The sequence below is a fragment of the Bombina bombina genome, chromosome 8 (assembly GCF_027579735.1).
Source record: "Bombina bombina isolate aBomBom1 chromosome 8, aBomBom1.pri, whole genome shotgun sequence".
Classification (NCBI taxonomy): Eukaryota; Metazoa; Chordata; class Amphibia; order Anura; family Bombinatoridae; genus Bombina; species Bombina bombina.
The window spans coordinates 189,992,919-190,012,774 of NC_069506.1; the positions used below are offsets into that span (position 1 = coordinate 189,992,919).

General features: G+C 33.2%; 1 protein-coding gene across 1 annotated transcript in view; it reads right to left on the reverse strand.

Moving 5' to 3' along the window:
* Positions 1-806: 806 nt before the first annotated feature.
* The window catches only part of LOC128638680 (G1/S-specific cyclin-D1-like), a 28,280-nt gene continuing 9,230 nt past the window's right edge, over positions 807-19,856 (reverse strand). The window contains exons 2-6 of the mRNA XM_053690793.1: positions 9,175-9,399; positions 7,090-7,305; positions 6,258-6,417; positions 4,547-4,695; positions 807-2,104 (exon numbers count right to left, since the gene is read on the reverse strand). Coding sequence (XP_053546768.1) covers positions 1,955-2,104; positions 4,547-4,695; positions 6,258-6,417; positions 7,090-7,305; positions 9,175-9,399 — 900 coding nt within the window. The 3' untranslated portion in view covers positions 807-1,954. The remainder of the gene's footprint in view (positions 2,105-4,546; positions 4,696-6,257; positions 6,418-7,089; positions 7,306-9,174; positions 9,400-19,856) is intronic.

Here is a 19,856-nt window from a genome sequence, read left to right on the forward strand (position 1 = left end):
CCATTCAGAGCTTGATAGATAAGCCCCATTGGGTTAAATTGTAACAATGGAAATTGTATACCAACCAAAATGGGGGCTAAATAGTAAAATATTTTTTTCTACATACACAGCTTATTTACCATATCAAATATCATCTATCCTAATGTATTGCTAACTGCCAAGCTGGTTAAAGGGATATTAAACTTTATGATATTATAATATGAAACGTTTAATTATGTGTAGTTAAAAAAAACAACTTTGCAATATACTTTAATTATTTATTTTGTCCTCTTTTCTTGTAATTTTACTCTGAAAATTGTTGGCTTTCTAAATTCCCCTGAGTTTCTCAGTAACAGGCGGCTCTGATATGTTTTATCTTGTTTTTCCTTATCCGTCTTTCCTGCTGAGGTCAATTAGTGTCAGATATAAAATAGGCAATGGAGACGGTGTGGAACATAGGATAATCTAAAAGTGTTTCCACACAGCCTTGTTTTCACAAACAGAGATTACTTTATAGAAAAAAAACCTTTACACTTATATTTTCAATGTTTAAACCACTAATATAATTGTACAAAAAAAAATAATTTAGAAATTATTCTAAGGCTAATCTTTGCTTTGAATACATAATTATGCCTAGTATTTACTGTTTAACATCCCTTTAATATGGCAAAACAATTTGTAAACCCGCAAGACAATATAAAAAAAAACTCAATGATTTTTGAAAAAACTTTATTTATAAAAATGTTTTCAAACACACAATTATTGACAATATAAACACTAAGACATTTTTTTTTACAATTAAAGTGCAAATATTTTGTTTCATTTAAAGAAAGAGAATAACACTGCATTTTATCATTTCACAACAGAACAATTTAAAAAATAAATCATGAAAAGATGCAACCAGTGCAAAAATAAAATGTATACAGAACTTAACAGAAAATAATATAATGAAAAGGATAAACTGATACAACCCGCATCCTACAGTGGAATCTATGGAAATAAGTTACACAATAAGTCCACAATTTTCATTTTTTGAGGAATCCATACAACATTCTAATTAGAATGTATCTCAGATTAACATATAAAATACATTATTTATTTTTTAGACCCTGCTGAAAGCATTTTATGTAACATATTACAAAGAAATGGTCACATGTTATATGTACTGACATGTGCTAACAAATCATTTTCTCCCCAGCCATCATTTTGCTGAATCCAAAGTATGCTGCATTTTATTTTTTAATTTAAAATGGCAGCTACGTGATGCACTCATTTTAAAGCATCAAAGCCAAAAGAAAAAGCAGTTTTAGCAAAACAAAAATAAATAAAGAATCAACAGAACAAAAAATATTATGACCATAGAATAAATAGTAATACCGTATGACACAAAATGATCTGAAGTATAAACATGCTATTGTGTAACGTATTCAAACTTTGCAAGATTCCTTTTTAATATTTTTTTGCAATCGTAGAAGGGTAAGGGGCAGTGCAGTGAACAAAAAAAATTAAATTATTAGGTGAGAATTAAATAAAATAACATTATGTTGCTTGTTAAATTAATAGACAATGATCAAATAAAATAAATAAATAATAATAATTAACCATAAAATAAATAAACAAACAAAGTGAATCTTCAGTGTATCTCTTGGTTTTTATCTGCCCAGCGTACAGCCCATAGGAGGAAATGCCTTTTTGCTAACAAGTATTCACAATAGGCTACTGCTCTGCTTTGTTCCAAAGCACCTTTTGTAACTGTTTGTAGGAGTGCAACATAAAAAGTGCTTTATTCCTTCGCCATGTTTGGGATGTTGTGATACCAAGATATGATATTCTGAACAACAAGCATTGTGCTACACTGACCAGCAATTCAGACTTAAATAAAACCACCAAGTCTTTTTTTTGTATGAATAGAGAATCGGCATCATCAGTGATCAAGTAAAATATTCTCTCTGGGAAGGTGAGCGATACTAGAGAATTACAAATCAATATCTAGCACATCAGTTGGGGTGCTGGATCGTTCAATCTCCTCTACCATCTTGGAGTCCGACACCTGATTTCTTTGAGCATTGTGAAGAGTTGAATGAAGTGATATTTCTATCTGTTCTTGACACGTCTTAAGAAATAACTGAAAAAAGACCAAAAAAGAACATTTATAAAAACACAAGACTGATCAGATGAAAATAACATTTTTAAGATTCAGGGAAGTTTATAAGTTATAAACCTTGTGGATAAAAAACGGGTCCTCAAAGGAAAATTTGCCCAATTAACAAATGTGCTACATATGTTATCTTCAAGACAACCTAATTCAGAGGACAGATATAGATTTATCATGCTCCATGTATAACATCTATATCATAAATCTCTTTCATGTTCATCACTAGTGTCCCAGGTATGGTCAGAATGACATATAGGAATCAGCCGACATATAGGAATCAGCAGAGGCGAGAAGCATATAGATATATACAGTAAATCTAGTGTTATATACATGCAAATACAATGCATTTATTGTGTCAAACCTGTAAACTAGTTTAGTATAATGTTGGTCCTTGAGTGCTGGGGACAACATTTAAAGGGTCAGTTATCTCCAAGACTTTAAAGGGACAGTCAACACAAAAATGGATATTGTTTAAAAAGATAGATAATGCCTTTACTACCCATTATTCAGCTTTGCACAACCAACATGGTTCTATTTATATACTTTATAACCTTTAAACATCTAATTGTCTGTCTGTTTCTAAGTCTCTAAAGACAGCCATATGATCACTTGCTTTTGTATTTGCTTTTCACATCAGGGGAAGCTAGTTCATGTGAGCCATATAGATAACATTGTGCTGACGCCCGTTGATTCTAACAACATAGCAATAATTGGCTTAAATTCAAGTCAATAGATAAAGTCATGCGATCAGGGGGCAGTCAGAAAATTCTTAGAAACAAGGCAATCACAGAGGTAAAAAGTGTATTAATATAACCATCTTTTCTGTGCAAAACCAGGGAATGGGTAATAAAGGGATTATCTAACTTTTAAAACAATAAGAAAAATTGAGTTGACTGTCCCTTTAAAAGGTACATTTCAGACAAAACTAGAATGTACATGGATGCATTTCAGTTTTCAACAGAAGCAATTTGCAATATACTTGTATAAGCAAAAAATGCGTCTAGTAAAAGCAATAGCTGTTTCAAGAGTGTACTTAAGTATGCACCGTGCACCAGCAATTTAAACACAAGCCAAAGGTGCTTGTATCATCTAGTAATGACTCATTGCTGCACCATTGCTGACATTATACATGCCCCACTGACTCTCTGAGCAGCTGCAGTATTTAAAATGTTGGTGTACTGAGAATATCTAGCTATGCTTCATGTACACATGCAGAAAGAAATTATAACACTATCTGTATATTGTTAATATGTTTCTTTCCAAAGATGTAATTCATCTATGCCCATTTCAGTCTTGACCAGAATGTCCCTTTAACATTATTATTGGTCAACTCTGCTGTATACCACATGTTTGCCATATAAGACATTTTATTTTCTATGTATTTATTTTTATTACCAAAAATGTATCTTCTGCATTCCGCGAGGCTTCTGTGCAATGTAATACAAAAATGAATATGCAGTAACTGCAAATGCCATTAAAATAAGTTGTTTTAATTGTCCATGGGGAAAAGAGGAGAGAGACAGATTTCCAACTTTCTTTAGGGTTTCTACTTATAGTGAGTTAACATTTCTTACAGATTGAGTTGTGTTGCAGGATATATTAACATATGAAATTGCTACTAACTATTAAACTGTCAGAGACCCCTTAGGGAAGACACAAAGGAAGATAATTCTATTATTTAAAAAGTGTGCTGCAACTTATATGCACTTATGCAGATGTGTCTTATGTGCCAGAAATATAACATAGTCTGTAGTGTTATTTTTGGTTAGCTCAATATAAATATTGTCCAAGAAATTTTGTCTTACCAATTGAGTCTCAAGTAAATAAAAATGATTTATTTCCCAAATGATGTTCAGTTCCGAGTTAGTCAACAGTTAACACCTTGACTGCCATAGAGGTCTGAAGCACATTGCAAAGCAACATATTTTAGCCTTTTTTAGCAGGCAAGTAGTTAAACCTTCTTTGTTAAAGGGACACTGAACCCAAATTTTTTCTTTTGTGATTCAGATAGAGCATGAAATTTTAAGCAACTTTCTAATTTACTCCTATTATCAATTTTTCTTCATTCTCTTGGAATCTTTATTTGAAATGCAAAAATGTAAGTTTAGATGCCGGCCAATTTTGGTGAACAACCTAGGTTGTCCTTGCTGATTGATTGGTGGATAAATTAATCCACCAATCAAAAACTGCTGTCCAGAGTTCTAAACCAAGAAAAAAGCTTAGATGCCTTCTTTTTTATATAAAGATAGCAAGAGAACGAAGAAACATTGATAATAGGAGTAAATTAGAAAGTTGCAAAAAATTGCATGCTCTATCTGAATCACGAAAGAACATTTTTGGGTTCAGTGTCCCTTTAAATACAATGTTTACCACAAAGATACAGAATTCAGAGCAAGCAAACGTTATACTTACAGGGTCACACTGGATAGCATGAGCAAGGTGTTTTGTGATCACCATACTAGAGTATGCCTTCCCCAACTTCTCAAGTCGTAGTCCACCCACAGCAGCAGATACACTGGCAGCCGCCACCAGTGATGGTGGAAGTGCAATAAAAGTACAATCTAAAAATTGAGAAGATACAGAATTTAATAACATTATAGAGCTGTATAGATTTGCTTAAAGGGACAGTATACTGTAAAATAGTTTTTCCCTCAATGTGTTTACAATTGCTTTTTTTACCAACTGCAGAGTAAAAAATGTATGAAAATTAGCTTTTTAAGGCTTATTTGTGTATATTAAAGCTCTGATTTTGTGTTTTGAAGCCACAACCTAATAAAATGGGTTGAGCTTGTAAGTATAATCAGATCTCATTACTGTATCACATTGTGCACATATACCTGCTTCTTTATCTTATATCTGCCCTTAAAACAATCACCAGTACTTTGAGAGAACAATGGAAAATCAACATTTTATTACCTTATCTCTGCTTTATCACACTGGGAGTGTAATTTCTTCTGCTAGCTGTGTTTACAAAGCTTATCTATAGCTGGTACGCGCGGCCACTAACTTTCAGAATAGGTGGGGATACCACATGCTAAATTAACAATTTCAAATGCCAATATAAGGGTAAAGGAGCTACTTGTAAACAATTTAATACACTCCAGCAGGTAAAGTGGATCATTGGGAACAAATTAAAGGGGAGAAAATGTTTGAGTAAACTGTCCCTTTAATGGGACATTGAAAAAAAATCTGTCAGCCATAGAAAGAGCAAAATGTATGTTTTTTGTTTTGCCAGAAATGTATGATTATTTTCCAGAACAATGTAAAGTAAAAGCTATTTAAATTGAAATGAATTAACATTTTTCAAATGTGTACATTATGCTACTGTTCATTAGCTACTAGATTTTTAAATGGGCATTAAACACTTTGAGATGGTAATATAAAATGATAAATCATACATATAAAAAAACCTCTACAATATACTTTCATTATTTATTTTGTCTCTCTTTTCCTGTCATACAATTCTGAAATATGTGAGCATTTCAGTTCCTTTTAGAAATAGAAGTGCAGGACACTGTTTTATTCCACACTCTAGTGACCTATTTATAACTGTTCCTAATTGGCCACAGCAGAGAAAGTAACCTAAGTTACAACATGGCAGCTCCCATTGTTTTATAGATACTAAAACTTTATACTCATTTTGTCAATATTTAAACAGCTAATGAAACTACATATACATGTTATTCTCAGACTAATCTTTTCTTTGAATGCATTATTCTATCTAGCATTAATTAAGTGTTCAATGTCCCTGTTCATTTCCTAATAAATACTTCCTGTTAGTTGGCACTTGGCAGCAAATGTTTATTGTAACTATCAGCCAGTGAATATTAGCAGTAAGTGCATAGCTAATACTACAGTATTAGTTTCACTTTTATTTTAATCAGCTTTAATGACTTTTGTGTCCCATTTAATATCTGCTCTTTCATATGAAATAGGTCCTTAATAATTTGGCTACTACAGAGAGCTGCAAGGTATTGCTTTGCAGTGTGGTCAAGACCTCTCTGGCAGTAAAAAGATAGAATAGAAATGGCTAGACATGATTTTTATTATTATTATTCATACACTATATAACCCAGAAAATATTAGAATAATTATCTAAAATCTCCCCACACAAGTAACTCACCGGTGGTGCAGAGTGCAATAAAAGTTTCTGCGTGCTTCCTAATCAAAGTCATCTTCTCTACAGGAATATTCAGCAGCTCTAGTAAGTGTGAGAGGAAGTCCTGAGGTGTCACTGCCTCTATGTCCCACTTTAGCTTGTTCAAGACCAAAAGTTCCATAGACTGCAAAATAAGATAAAATCAGCACTAACAATTGGGGGGGGGGGGGGTGTACTGGCTATGCACAATAGCAAACAGTCATATTAAAGGGATACTAAAAACAAAATGTTTCTTTAATGATTCAGATAGAGCATGCAATTTTAAACAACTTTCTAATGTACTCATATTATAAATTTTTATTCGTTCTCTTGCTATCTTTATTTAAAAAATCAGAAATATAAAGCTTAGGAGTCGGCCCATTTTTGGTTCAGGTTTACGCTTGCTTATTGGTTGGCTGAATGTAGTCACCAATAACCAAGCACTATCCAGCGTGCTGAACCTAAAATGGGCTGTCTCCCACTGTAATAGGGCCCTCAATTCCTCCTGTATGTGTTTGTAAATTTTGTCCTGTGTCTTAGAAGTTTTATATCATTGTTTTATTTAAATGAACTGTATCCATGGACAGCGCTGTGGAATATGATGGCGCTTCATAAATAAAGTATAATAATAATAATAATAATAAAATAATAAGCTTTACATTCCTGCTTTTTAAATAAAGATAGCAAGAGAACAAAGAAAAAATTACTTTAATGATAAATGTTGTAGAAAAATCCAATCCTTTTCTAAAGGATTGTGATTAGCCCCTCTATGTTCTAAACACATTATTTATTATAGCTGCCTGTGCTGTACACTCACCCTCAGTTCCCTCTCTGTGAAAGAGTAGTCAGAGTACATGCATAGGTTTTCAATGGTGATGGGATTTGTTTCCTTTAGTTTGGATACCAGGAGAAGGCACGTTGCGCCCAAAAGCTGGAGATGCCTCTTCTCTACTTGCGTCAGAGATAGGAACCTATCCAGGCAGTTTACAGCCAGCGTGAAAACCTGTTCCCCGCACTTCTGATCTTCACAGACCTGGCAATGAAAAGAACATGTTAATCAGAGTAATGCTGACATATTACACTTAAGTATATGAAGTGTTTTATACATTTAATATTCACTTAAAAGGTTCATAAACAGATAAGTATTTGTGCATATTCTTCTCTATAGTAGTGTCCATTGCATGCAGTTATATGAAAATTGGTGTACACTGTCCCTTTATTGTGTTTCCAGCAACTTCTAATACCAGCTGCAAAGTATAAAATGCCTGGGAATTGTTCATTCAGGTTTATTTTTGTAAATTAAATAGCTGGTTGTGCTCTTTAAAGCCAAAACCCATTTAAATGCAAGGGGATGAGATATCCTTATCTTATCACTTATATGCTTCCTTATCTTGTCTCTGTCTGCATACAATACTTAGTGAGGCCAATTGAAAATGAACAATTTAGTACTTGTCTCCCACTTCTCACTGTAATTTCTTCTGCTGGCTATGCTTAAATAGCTTTTCTATAACCAATACTTAAAGGGACATGAAACCCAAAAATGTTCTATCATGATTCATATAGAGAATACAATTTTAAACAGCATTCCAATTTACTTCTATTATCTAATTTGCTTTATACTTTAGTTGATGAAACAGCAATGCACATGGGTGAGCCAATAACATGAGGCATCTATGTGCAGCCACCAATCAGCATCTACCGAGGATATGGACCAACATTGCAGTGCTATACAGAACTCTCTGGTAGACACGTTTTAAAAATATTTATATAGGGCAAAAACCTTCTCTACATAAAAAAAAAGTAGCAATAACCTGATCACATCATAGCACTATTATCTCAACCACGTGTACACCACCAATTAATTAGCTTTTAGAGAAAGAATACCAAAACTCAACTAAATAAATCAATTAGCAGCAAATAAATACATAAATAGCAGAAAAGAAAAGAATCCAGAATGTTAATGAGCACCAGGGATAACTAATTAAGTCTCTAAATAGACAAAATGTGAAAGCATCATACAATTTAAATGTATTTAATTTTTATCTGCTATAAAAATGTCTCGTCCACAGAAGTAATTGAGATCCCTAAATAGAATTAGGTAAGTTAGATAAAAGGTATAAGTTTACAACCTAAATTGATATAGAGGAAGGAATACAGCCACAGGAATTTCAAATATGTACAAACTACAAATATATCTTATACACAAATATTTTTAAAATACATTTTATTTTAATTTAGATAATATTATAATATTGTTTATAATCATCTACCAACAATCATTACATATAAATAAATGTTATTTCATAGGAATAATGATGACATGCATGAAATAAGAATAAGCTACTAAATATATGCAAGGACTGCACATGCTACTGTATCTTTAATTAGGTGTTGACCATATAATACTGTATCATTCATCTATCTATCTATCTAATCTATTATCTATTTATTAGTCAAAAGTTCTATCATCTATTTGTTTATATATATATATATATATATATATATATATATATATAAATATATATGTATGCATGTATGTATCTACCTGTCTATCATCTATCTATCTATCTATCTATCTATCATCTAGTTATCTATCTATGTACGTATGTATCTGCTATCTATCCATCTAATCTATTATCTATGTATTACTCAGAAGTTATATCATCTATATCTAAATATATATATATTATCTATGTATGTATCTATCTGTCTGTCTCCCTCTCTATCTCTCTTTCTCCCTCTTTATCTCTCTATCTAATCTATTATCTATTTATTAGTCAGAAGTTTTATCATCTATCTATCTATCTATCTATCTATCTATCTATCTATCTATCAATATCTATATGTCTGTCTATCTATATCAGTTTCAGATTTGCTTTGCACAGTCATCAGTGATGCTTACCTCTAGCATCCAGTTAGTCAGCATCTTCCTCATGTGCGGGTGCACCTCCTTCTGTACACACTGGAAGTATGATGCAGAGGGGATATACCTTTCTTCGGCTGCCAGCAGCTTCCACAGCACCCTGCTCTGCAGCAGCACTGGGTCATCCTGGGCTCTGAGTTCTGATTCAGCTTCACAGCACAGTAGTCTGCCCTCCATCTCTGTGTTTGCTTTGGTGTGCAAGGGCTGCAATGAGGGAGAGAGGTCCCTTTTTTCTCGGTTTGTCCCTTTAAACTCAGCCTTAGCCTCATATACCCTCTGAGCTGGAAACATGCCCAGACCACGCCCTCTGCCCCTTCTATCTGGGCTACTACAGCCAATCACGTTGGTCTCACGCTGAATGAACAGTGTGCTGGATGTTTAATCGCAGACAAACATTAAAGTAAGTTATCTATTTGTTTTCTGTATAAATCAATGCACAAAAATGCAACTCAACTTCTATGTAGCTATGACTGATAGATACACAAACATTTCTTCTAAAAGAAGTAACAGAGAGTGATCTGCAAACAATATTATTAGAAAACATATTATCAGGCTGAAAATAAATATTCAAACTTTATAACCTCATTATTTCTATTAAATTCTAAGGAGCTTGGGTACTTTTAAATTAGCTCAGTAGGAAGTGCATAACTGACAGCTTAAAAATCACACTTGTGAATTCTCTGGAAACATTTTATACTGTTATTTGTCACTGCTCTCTAGGCACTGCAGAGATGGATACAAAATGCCTCTTAAAGAGATATAACACATATTCAGCTCATGCAATAACAAGCAGAGTCTTATTGTATTAAGTAGTTAAATGACCTCCTTCACTTGTACATAGGAGCTTTCATCTGCTCCTACTAATTTAATTATGTATATATACGTTTTAATACCTGGTAAAATATTCTAGTCTCTTAAAAAATAATTTGATCCTGAATTTCTTTAATTCACATATTAATATCCATTAGTAGCATCACTGTTTTAACTCTAGGATGGAGGAAATCTCCCATAACTCAATTCTCTCCAACTTATACGTTATCATAAGAAGCATATTTATTATGCAGTTTATTACTGATGAATCAGCTCCATAAAATATAATAGGAGTCTGAGAGATTTTCATTCATTAAAGAAATTGTTCAGGAAATGTTATGTATGGGATGGTGTCCTTCTAAGAAAAGGAAGACAAATACTCTAAAGAAATAGAACCGTCTGCTTTTACACTAGAGTGTCCTTATTATTGTGAAATTATTTAATAAAGGGGGAGTAAGGTCAAAATTAAACTTAAATTGATTGCATAATCATGAAATATTAAAACAACTTTCGAATTTACTTCTGCTATCAATTTTACTTTCTTATAGTGTAATTCTAGGTGAGCTCAGGAGCGTGCACGTGTCTTTAGCCATCTGGCAGCAGTGCTTGCAACACTGTTTAAAACAATCTAATACATAAATACAAGAGAACAATGCAATTGTATGATAGAAGAAAACGGGAAAGTTGCTTAAAATGGCATGCTCTGCCTGAAAAATGAAGGTTTAATATTGAAATGTTATGGAATTAAAGGGACACTGAACCAAAAATGTTTCTTTTGCGATTCAGATAGAGCATGCAATTTTAAGCAACTTTCTAATTTACTCCTATTATCAAATTTTCTTCGTTCTCTTGCTATCTTTATTTGAAAAAGAAGGCATTTAAGCTTTTTTTTTTTTTGGTTCAGTACTCTGGACAGCAGTTTTTTATTGGTGGATGAATGTATCCACCAATCAGCAAAGACAACCCATGTTGTTCATAAAAAATGGGCCGGCATCTAAACTTACATTCTTGCATTTCAAATAAAGATACCAATAGAATGAAGTAAATTTGATAATAGGAGTGAATTAGAAAATTTCTTAAAATGTCATGCTCTATCTGAATCACAAAAGAAAAAATGTGGGTTCAGTGTCCCTTTAATGTTATTTAATTATAATAAACGTTTATTTTTTAGTGTCTGGAAGTTTTCTTATTTCATATTGTGCAGTGTGCACTTATGTGTAAATGTGATAACGTTACATTTACACAACACTGCAGAAATAAAATAGTAATAGCCCTAAATATATAAATTGGAAACACCTCGTAATGGAGATTTTTTTTCCTGCAGACTTACAATAAATTAAAATATTAAATGAGTGTGAACATATTTGCAATGCATTAACACTTTGATACAATAGTTTTTACTACTAGTCAAACTCCACCCTCTGCCTTTTTTAATGACTTGACTTGCTACTGGAGTAGACAAAGTAGCCACATTCATTTTGTTAGCAAAATATCAATTGTGCAGTTTGTATTCTTACCATCTCTGCTAAAAACAATTAGGCGGAGATATGTAGCAGTCAGAATCTTGCCATGTGCATTTCAAGTTCTTAAAGGGACAGTGGACTGTAACATTTTGTACCCTATAATAAGTTCTCAATTATATATTTTACCGGCTGGGGTGTTTAAGTTATTTGCAAATAGTTCCTTTACCTTTATTTTGGAACTTGAAATATCTTCTTTAGTCTGTAGTATCCCAGCCTATACTGAAAATTTTCGTACTTAAGTATTGATTGTAAAAAAGCTATGCAGATATAGCCAGCAGACAAAATTACACTCCCAGTAGGAGGTAGAAGAGATAAGTATTAAAAGTATAATTTTCAGTTATTCTCTCTGAGTATTGGGTGGTATACAGATGGGCAGAGATAATATAAAGAAGCATTTGTGTTTAAAGAAAGTGATAAAATAAGGAGATCTGATTTTTTTAATGGGTTGTGATGTCAAAGAAGAAAACAGCTATTTGATATACAAAAATAAACCTAAATATTTTTCACACATGCATTTTATACCCTGCTGCTATTATAACAATACATTGGAAACACATTGAGGGGAAAACAATTTTACAGAACACCGTCCCTTTAAAATGGGAAAACCCACAATTTTCATACGTAAATTACAGGAAAAGGGGGCAAAATAAATAATCACAGTATAATACAAAGCTGTTTTACTATGCATAAGTAAACATTTTATATTAATAAAGACTATCCTTAAAGGGACATGAAACCCAAATTTTTTCTTTCATGATTCAGATAGAGAATTCAATTTTAAACAACTTTCAAATTTACTTCTATTATCTAATTTGTTTCATTCTCTTGGTATCATTTGTTGAATGTGCAGTAATGCACTAATGGTTTCTAACTGAACACATTGGTGAGCCAATCACAATCGATATATATATGCAGCCACCAATCAACAGCTAGAACCTAGGTTTTCTGTTGCTTCTGAGCTTGCCTAGATAAACCTTACAGCAAAGGATAACAAGAGAAGAAAGCAAATTAAATGATAGAAGTAAATTGGAAAGTTGTTTAAAATGTTATTCTCTATCTGAATTGTGAAAGAACATTTTTGGGTTTCATGTCCCTTTAAGTATTAGTGTTAGCCATACAATCTATCTCACTGTGTGCCTGGCAGAATGCTCGACTGACAATGAGTGTGTGCGGCTGTGTGCGGCTGACAGCGAGCGTGTGCCTTGCATTGTGCCTTCCTGGCTGATGGTGCTTGTCTGACAAAGTGCACAGAGAAAGGCCTGCACATGCCATGAAAACTAATGAGAGGTACATAACAAACAACTAATATGTCAGAAGATTGTTAGTTCACAAATGCAGCGTTTCTAGTTGTCTCTACCTGGGGCATTTGACACATTTTTTGTAGAATGTTTCTATTTCTTATAGAAGAACTCACAATGGTAAAAAATATAATTACTAATCTGTTGTATATTTACTATTATAAAACAGTTAACTGTTTAATTTGTCAAACACTATCAGAACTGAATTATTAATTTATTTAGCATTATTTAAACAACATTTTATAGGTTTTTTTCATTACTATAAAAATATAACTGTTATAAACATTACTTTAAATATTTTAAATCTTGGAAAATAAGGTACATTAAAGGGACACTGAACCCAATTTTTTTCTTTCATGATTCAGATAGAGCATGCAATTTTAAGCAACTTGTAATTTACTCCTATTAGCAATTTTTCTTCGTTCTCTTGCTATCTTTATTTGAAAAAGAAGGCATCTAAGCTTTTTTTGTTCAGAACTCTGGACTGAATTTTTTTTATTGGTGGATGAATTTATCCACCAATCAGCAAGGGCAGCCCAGGTTGTTCACCAAAAATGGGCCAGCATCTAAACTTACATTCTTGCATTTCAAATAAAGATACCAAGAGAATGAAAACAAATTGATAATAGGAGTAAATGAGAAAGTTGCTTAAAATTTCATGCTCTATCTGAATCACGAAAGAAAAAATTTGGGTTCAGTGTCCCTTTAAAAGGACGGTAATAGTAAAAAAAATCTTTCATCATTCAGATCGAGCGTGCAAATAAAAAATGTTTCAACTTTCTTCTGTTATCAAATTTAACCTTCTTTTATCCTTTGTTGAAGAGTAAAAGTAGATAGGCTAATAAGAGCTCAGGAATGTGCAGAGGTCTTTAGTACTCCTGAGCCAATAGTGTTTGCAACAATATTTGTAGCAATGTTATACATTGTTGCAAATACTGCTGCTATTTTTCTTAATTTGCATGCTCTGAGTCATGAAAGAGTATTTTAACTGTGGAAAAACGCTCTTTATCATGGTTAAAGGGACAGTCAACACAAAAATAGATATTGTTTAAAAAGATAGATAATGCCTTTACTACCCATTATCCAGATTTGCACAACCAACATGGTTCTATTAATATACTTTATAACCTTTAAATATCTAAATGTCTGTCTGTTTCTAAGTCTCTAAAGACAGCCCTATGATCACATGCTTTTGTATTTGCTTTTCACATTAGGGGAAGCTAGTTCATGTGAGCCATATAGATAACATTGTGCTGGCGCCCGTTGATTCTAACAACACAGCACTAATTGGCTTAAATGCAAGTTAATAGATAAAGTCATGTGATCAGGGGGTAGTCAGAAGATTCTTAGAAACAAGGCAATCACAGAGGTAAAAAGTTTATTAATATAACCATGTTTTCTGTGCAAAACCAGGGAATGGGTAATAAAGGGAATATCTATCTTTTAAAACAATAAGAAAAATTGAGTTGACTGTCCCTTTAAAAGGTACATTTCAGACAAAACTAGAATGTACATGGATGCATTTCAGTTTTCAACAGAAGCAATTTGCAATATACTTGTATAAGCAAAAAATGCGTCTAGTAAAAGCAATAGCTGTTTCAAGAGTGTACTTAAGTATGCACCGTGCACCAGCAATTTAAACACAAGCCAAAGGTGCTTGTATCATCTAGTAATGACTCATTAACATGATCTTTTGTTTGAAATTTTTTAAGGGAAAGCTGAAACAGGAAGGGCAATTTTGTATACAGCTGTGTCTATGGAATAGATGCCCACTGGTTTATCAGGAAGATTCCTGCAGTTCTTTTTTGTGGAGTTTGAAATGCCACAGAAACATAAGTACAAAAACTGTTTAGTTTTCATTACAGGAACACAATAAAAACTGTAATACAGACTAAAATGGCAGATCTTACATGCAACAAAGAAAAAACCCCGTCAATGTGCATTTAGTTTTTGAACATTGGTGCAAACCACTATGTTTACTACAAGTTGAGTGATTTCTCCAGTTTCTCTACTTACGTTATCATTCTACAGAGCTCATTCACTAGAGTGAAGAGACTGACACAAGGGTCTATTTTAACCTACGCTAACTAGGCCTGTGTCTATGTTTTCTCTATGTCTGCATTAATTAGTGAACAATTAAAAGCACTATATTCTCGTGAGAGACATATATGATTTAAATATTAGCTAAAATAGGTGGAGATGGGAAGTTAGGGGAGGCTCAGCAGATTCCACTGGGTCTAGGGTAGCACCAAACCTAAATACGTCACTGGATTAGGGATTTCAGTCTTTGAAAATATATGGGCATAAATGCCAGAGAGATGGCTAGTTGGTCATCTTCAGCCCATGCCACTCCTGCATCTCCCACATACAACACTCTAGATACACATATAGGGGTTTTTTTTTTTTTTTTTTTCTTTTTTTTTTTTTAATTTTTATTATAATTTTGAAAAGTTACAAAGTGCAGTGGCAAAATAAACATTACAAGTAGGAAATTCACATATATCCAAATGCATTTGTCAAGAGTTTACATATATGTTATCAAATCTAAAAGTGTGTGGGGGGGGGGGTGATGAGTCTGTTGTGCCCAACTAGGCCGCCTAATCGTCCATTATTTTATATAGTGTAATATTGCATTAATCATGCATCTTTCATAAGGAGAGTCCAAGAGAGAGAAAAAAAAAAAAAAAAAAGCAAAGTTAACATAGTCTCCTCCCTTCTCACCGCCCCATCCAATCCTGTCCATTTGAACCTCCAATTCGGGGCATATTCACTATATTTGAGTATTAATGATACCTTCTATGTTAGCAGTAAAGTCTCTACCCTGATCTAGAATAAAGTCTTTCCAAGTTTTTAAATATGAGTTATCTTTCTTCCTTTCAAGCCTATAGTCATGGGCTGCTATTATTGCACTATCAGAGAGAAGATTTTTTGCTTCTTTGATTGATGGAGCTCGTGGTTTACACCAGTTGTCAAAAATAAGTTTTCTGAGGTTAAGTATCGCAGTTAGAATGAATCTCTTTTTATTCCCCCATGAAATACAGGGGTTCAATAATATTATAGAATTTATTGAAAGTCTCACTTCAATATTTATCATTTGGGAAAGAAGATAGGCTACCTTATGCCAAAATTGGTTTACTTTCGGGCATTCCCACAGAAGGTGACCCAGATCTGGATCGTTTAAATGGCACTTGATACAAAAAATTTTAACATTACAATTCCACTTAGCTACCCGCCGTGGAGTGAGGTAGTCTCTATTGATAATCTTAAACTGTGTTTCTCTTAGATAAGTTGAAGGGGAGATAGCTAGCGCAGTCTTTAAACTGTTCTCTAGTTGATCTATAGGGTCTATCAAACTTACTATCTTTCCCCAATATGCCTTCGCCCGTTCTATATATTTTTCCGTCTCTGCTGATCTTAAAATTTTACACATATAGGGGTTTACATTACATATTGTATCTCTGTTGATGCCTGTAATGTTTTTGAGTTGTGGTTAATAATATTATAAATTATCACTTCACTTGGCAAAAAAAGTCAAATGAGATTTGGCCATTAGTACACTGGCAAACCATGCAATGGTATATTTTATGGGATTTATATTGTAACTAGGCTCTAAGCAAATACTTGGGTTGATTAATTATTAGGTATGTGCAAAATTTGCCATTCAGATATTCGTTTGGCAAACAAAGTCCAAATATGGCTGCGGGTAGCAGTAATTGGCTATTTTCTGCACCAGATATATTAGTGTTAAAGTGTAACATACAGAGATCTGTGCAAACTCAGATCCAAGTGAGTTTAACTTAATTCCTTCTACCCGCAGCCATATTTGGAATTCGTTTGACAAACGAATATCTGAATGATGAATTTTGCACATACCTAATTAATTATTAATATGAGTGTGCATTTGTTATAGTTTTGTTTAATAGAATATACTGTAACATGTTTTTAAAAGTACCTGCAAATACCCTTTGTTGAATTCTGGGCAGTCATCCCTCACAATAGAAACATTGTTCAGTGTATGGGAGATTGAAATGACAAGAGAGAACCAGATTATTCACACACACACACACACACACATATATATATATATATATATATATATATATATATATATATATATATATATATATATATATATATATATATATATATATATATATGAATTTATACATATCTAGGATATATTTAATTTTTGGGAATTGTATATTTGGTCAAATAAGACAATTATCCACAAAATATAGAAACCTATGTCACTTACACATAAGCAAACCCTTATAACTCGCACATATGACATCTGTTGCATGCACAAAAATAAAATTCCTTTACTATTCAAATAAGAGATGACTTCTGCTACACTTCCTGGGAATGCTGTTTTTTTCCTGGAGTTCCCAGTGTTGACAAACAGGGCACCAGCTGGTTCCATCAGCACCAGCCATTCACTGTGTTTTATTCCTTTATTTTGGCACCAGAAGCATTGTTTTGTTTTGACGGTGCTAGGAATGAGAAAAATGAGTAGAAAAATGAGCAAGGCCAGTTTGATGTGCTGCTTGTGACAGCTAGAAAAAGAGAAAGGGTGTTGCCATGTATTTATCATGTAATTGTCCCTATTTGCTTTTGTTTATGGTCCCCCTCCAGACTCATTGTCTCTAAGCTGCTGTTAAAATATTTAGTGAAGTTGGACAAGCCCCTAGCCTTTCTCCCCTGTATCTGCTCTGAGGATTACATAGTGCAATAGGAAGGGTCATACTCCTAAATTGTTGCATAATTGGCCATAAGGGAAGGAGAGGGACAGCAGATATTAGCAGAGGGGGGTAGCATGTGGTACAGGGATTTTTCTGTGGAGAGAGATGTCAGTGTATTTGTCAGCAATAGTTTAACCTTTGTAGCAGCAAATTAACCATTCTCTACAAATTCCATTCTTTAAATTCTAGTCTTTTCACAAAAATCCATAAAATGAAACTATGAGTAAAATAGGACAAAATACAGGATTCAAGAACAACTTATAGAACCACAATACAAATATTTATTTTCAAATTACTTTAATTTAGGATTTAACATTACTTTATTACATTTTAAAATATAATATTATACTATATATTTAATACACTATTAATGTAATTTAAAGGGCCATTATAATGGGAAAAAATATGCTCTAATTTGTTAGACCATGTAATTTAATCACTGTCAATTCTGCACATCTATGTATTTAACACATGTAAACACATAGGTAAAGCATCACCCAGGAGCAGCAGAGAACTGATGGCCTCCAGTGGAAACTACTACTGAGCCCATCAGCAGTGCTAGTCAACAATTATTGCAGTGGTGTCTATTTATTAATTTTATCTAGCTCTCCTTGTCCAAACTGCCATAACAATGATTGATATATGTGTTTGTTAAATGTCTTGAGACCTGAGGCTTTTTGACAAGATGGTGCTTTGTAGATAGCTAAACCACAATACTCCTACTAACAAGTCAGCTGTTTTTTTCCAACAAAGCCAACTTAGGTTGTGTGAACTGGTTGTAAAGGATCAATTTACAGTTGCTTTTTAATTAAAGGCAGCTTGGAGATTTTTCTTCATTCCGTTAGTGAGTAAAATATTATAAAAGGACTTTCTTGCCAATTTGCATGATACAATATGCATAACTACTTGATGCCTAAGGAAGTGCAGTGTCTGAATACGCATGCACAGGGTAAAAAGCAATCACTAAAACAATTACAGCTTTTTACAAGCAGCAGTTATGATAATGCAAGTGTATTTAAAAAAAGGTTTTCTATTCAAAGTTGAAATGTGCTTTTCAATTTTGACTAAACTTTTAAAGGGACATTAAACACTAAATGAATGATATATTAAAAGCAAAGATTAGACTGAAATTAATATAAAGATGTCATTTCTAAAAAATGTTGAAGCCCAGGTTTCATTCTCTGCGGAGGCCAATAAGGGACAGGTAGAAATGAGTCACAAGAGTCTGCAACCAGTGATTATGTAGAATATAGCAATGTTCAGTCTGGAATCTTCACTCTCACTTCTAATAAGAATTGGAGATCTCAGTTTAGTTAAATTATAGCAAAGGGGGCAAAATAAACAATGATAAAATATTGCAAAGATTATTCACTATACATCATTAAACACTTATAATACAATATCAAGGGTTTTAATGTCCCTTTAAAGCGCCATAAAACATGTTGAGATCTGTGCATATCCTAAAAGGGCTAATTAAGTAAAAAAAATAGTTTGCATAAAAAAATGTTTAAAAATTGCTTGCAAGTATTTAAAAATAATTTTGAAAAATAAGCAAAATTAGTTACAAAGCCATGCTGTCTGGAGCAGTCAGCTCCGCCCATCCTTATCAGTGTTTCGACACAGGCATCTACTGAGTTCACAGCTTCTAGGCATGCTCCAGCACATAATCCCTGTGCACTTTTGTATTCTACCAAAAACAACAATAGATATAGATACAGCCATAGAAGGAAATGCGTGGGGGGGAGTTAGAGCTGTACAATTCAGAAACTAAAAATAAAGGGTTAATGGTGAGGCACTGCAGTATACATTTGCAGGTAAAGTAATTAAAGTACATATTATTATATTTTGTCTCTATACCAACTTGTTCTATGTCCCTTTTTAAAGGGACAATCTACACCAGAATTTTTATGGTTTAAAAAGATAGATAATCCCTTTATTACCCATTCCCTAGTTTTGCATAACCAACACAGTTATATTAATATACTTTTTACCTCCGTAATTATCTTGTATCTAAGCCTCTGCAAACTGCCCCCTTATTTCAGTTCTTTTGACAGACATCCATTTTAGCCAATCAGAGCTGGCTCACTGGAACTCCACATGCGTGAGTACAGTGATATCTATATGACACACATGAACTAACACCCTCTAGTGGTGAAAAACTGTCAAAATGCTCTGAGAGAAGAGGCGGCCTTCGAGGGCTTAGAAATTAGCATATGAACCTCCTAGGTTTAGCTTTCAACTAAGAATACCAACAGAACAAAGCAAAATTGGTGATAAAAGTAAATTGGAAA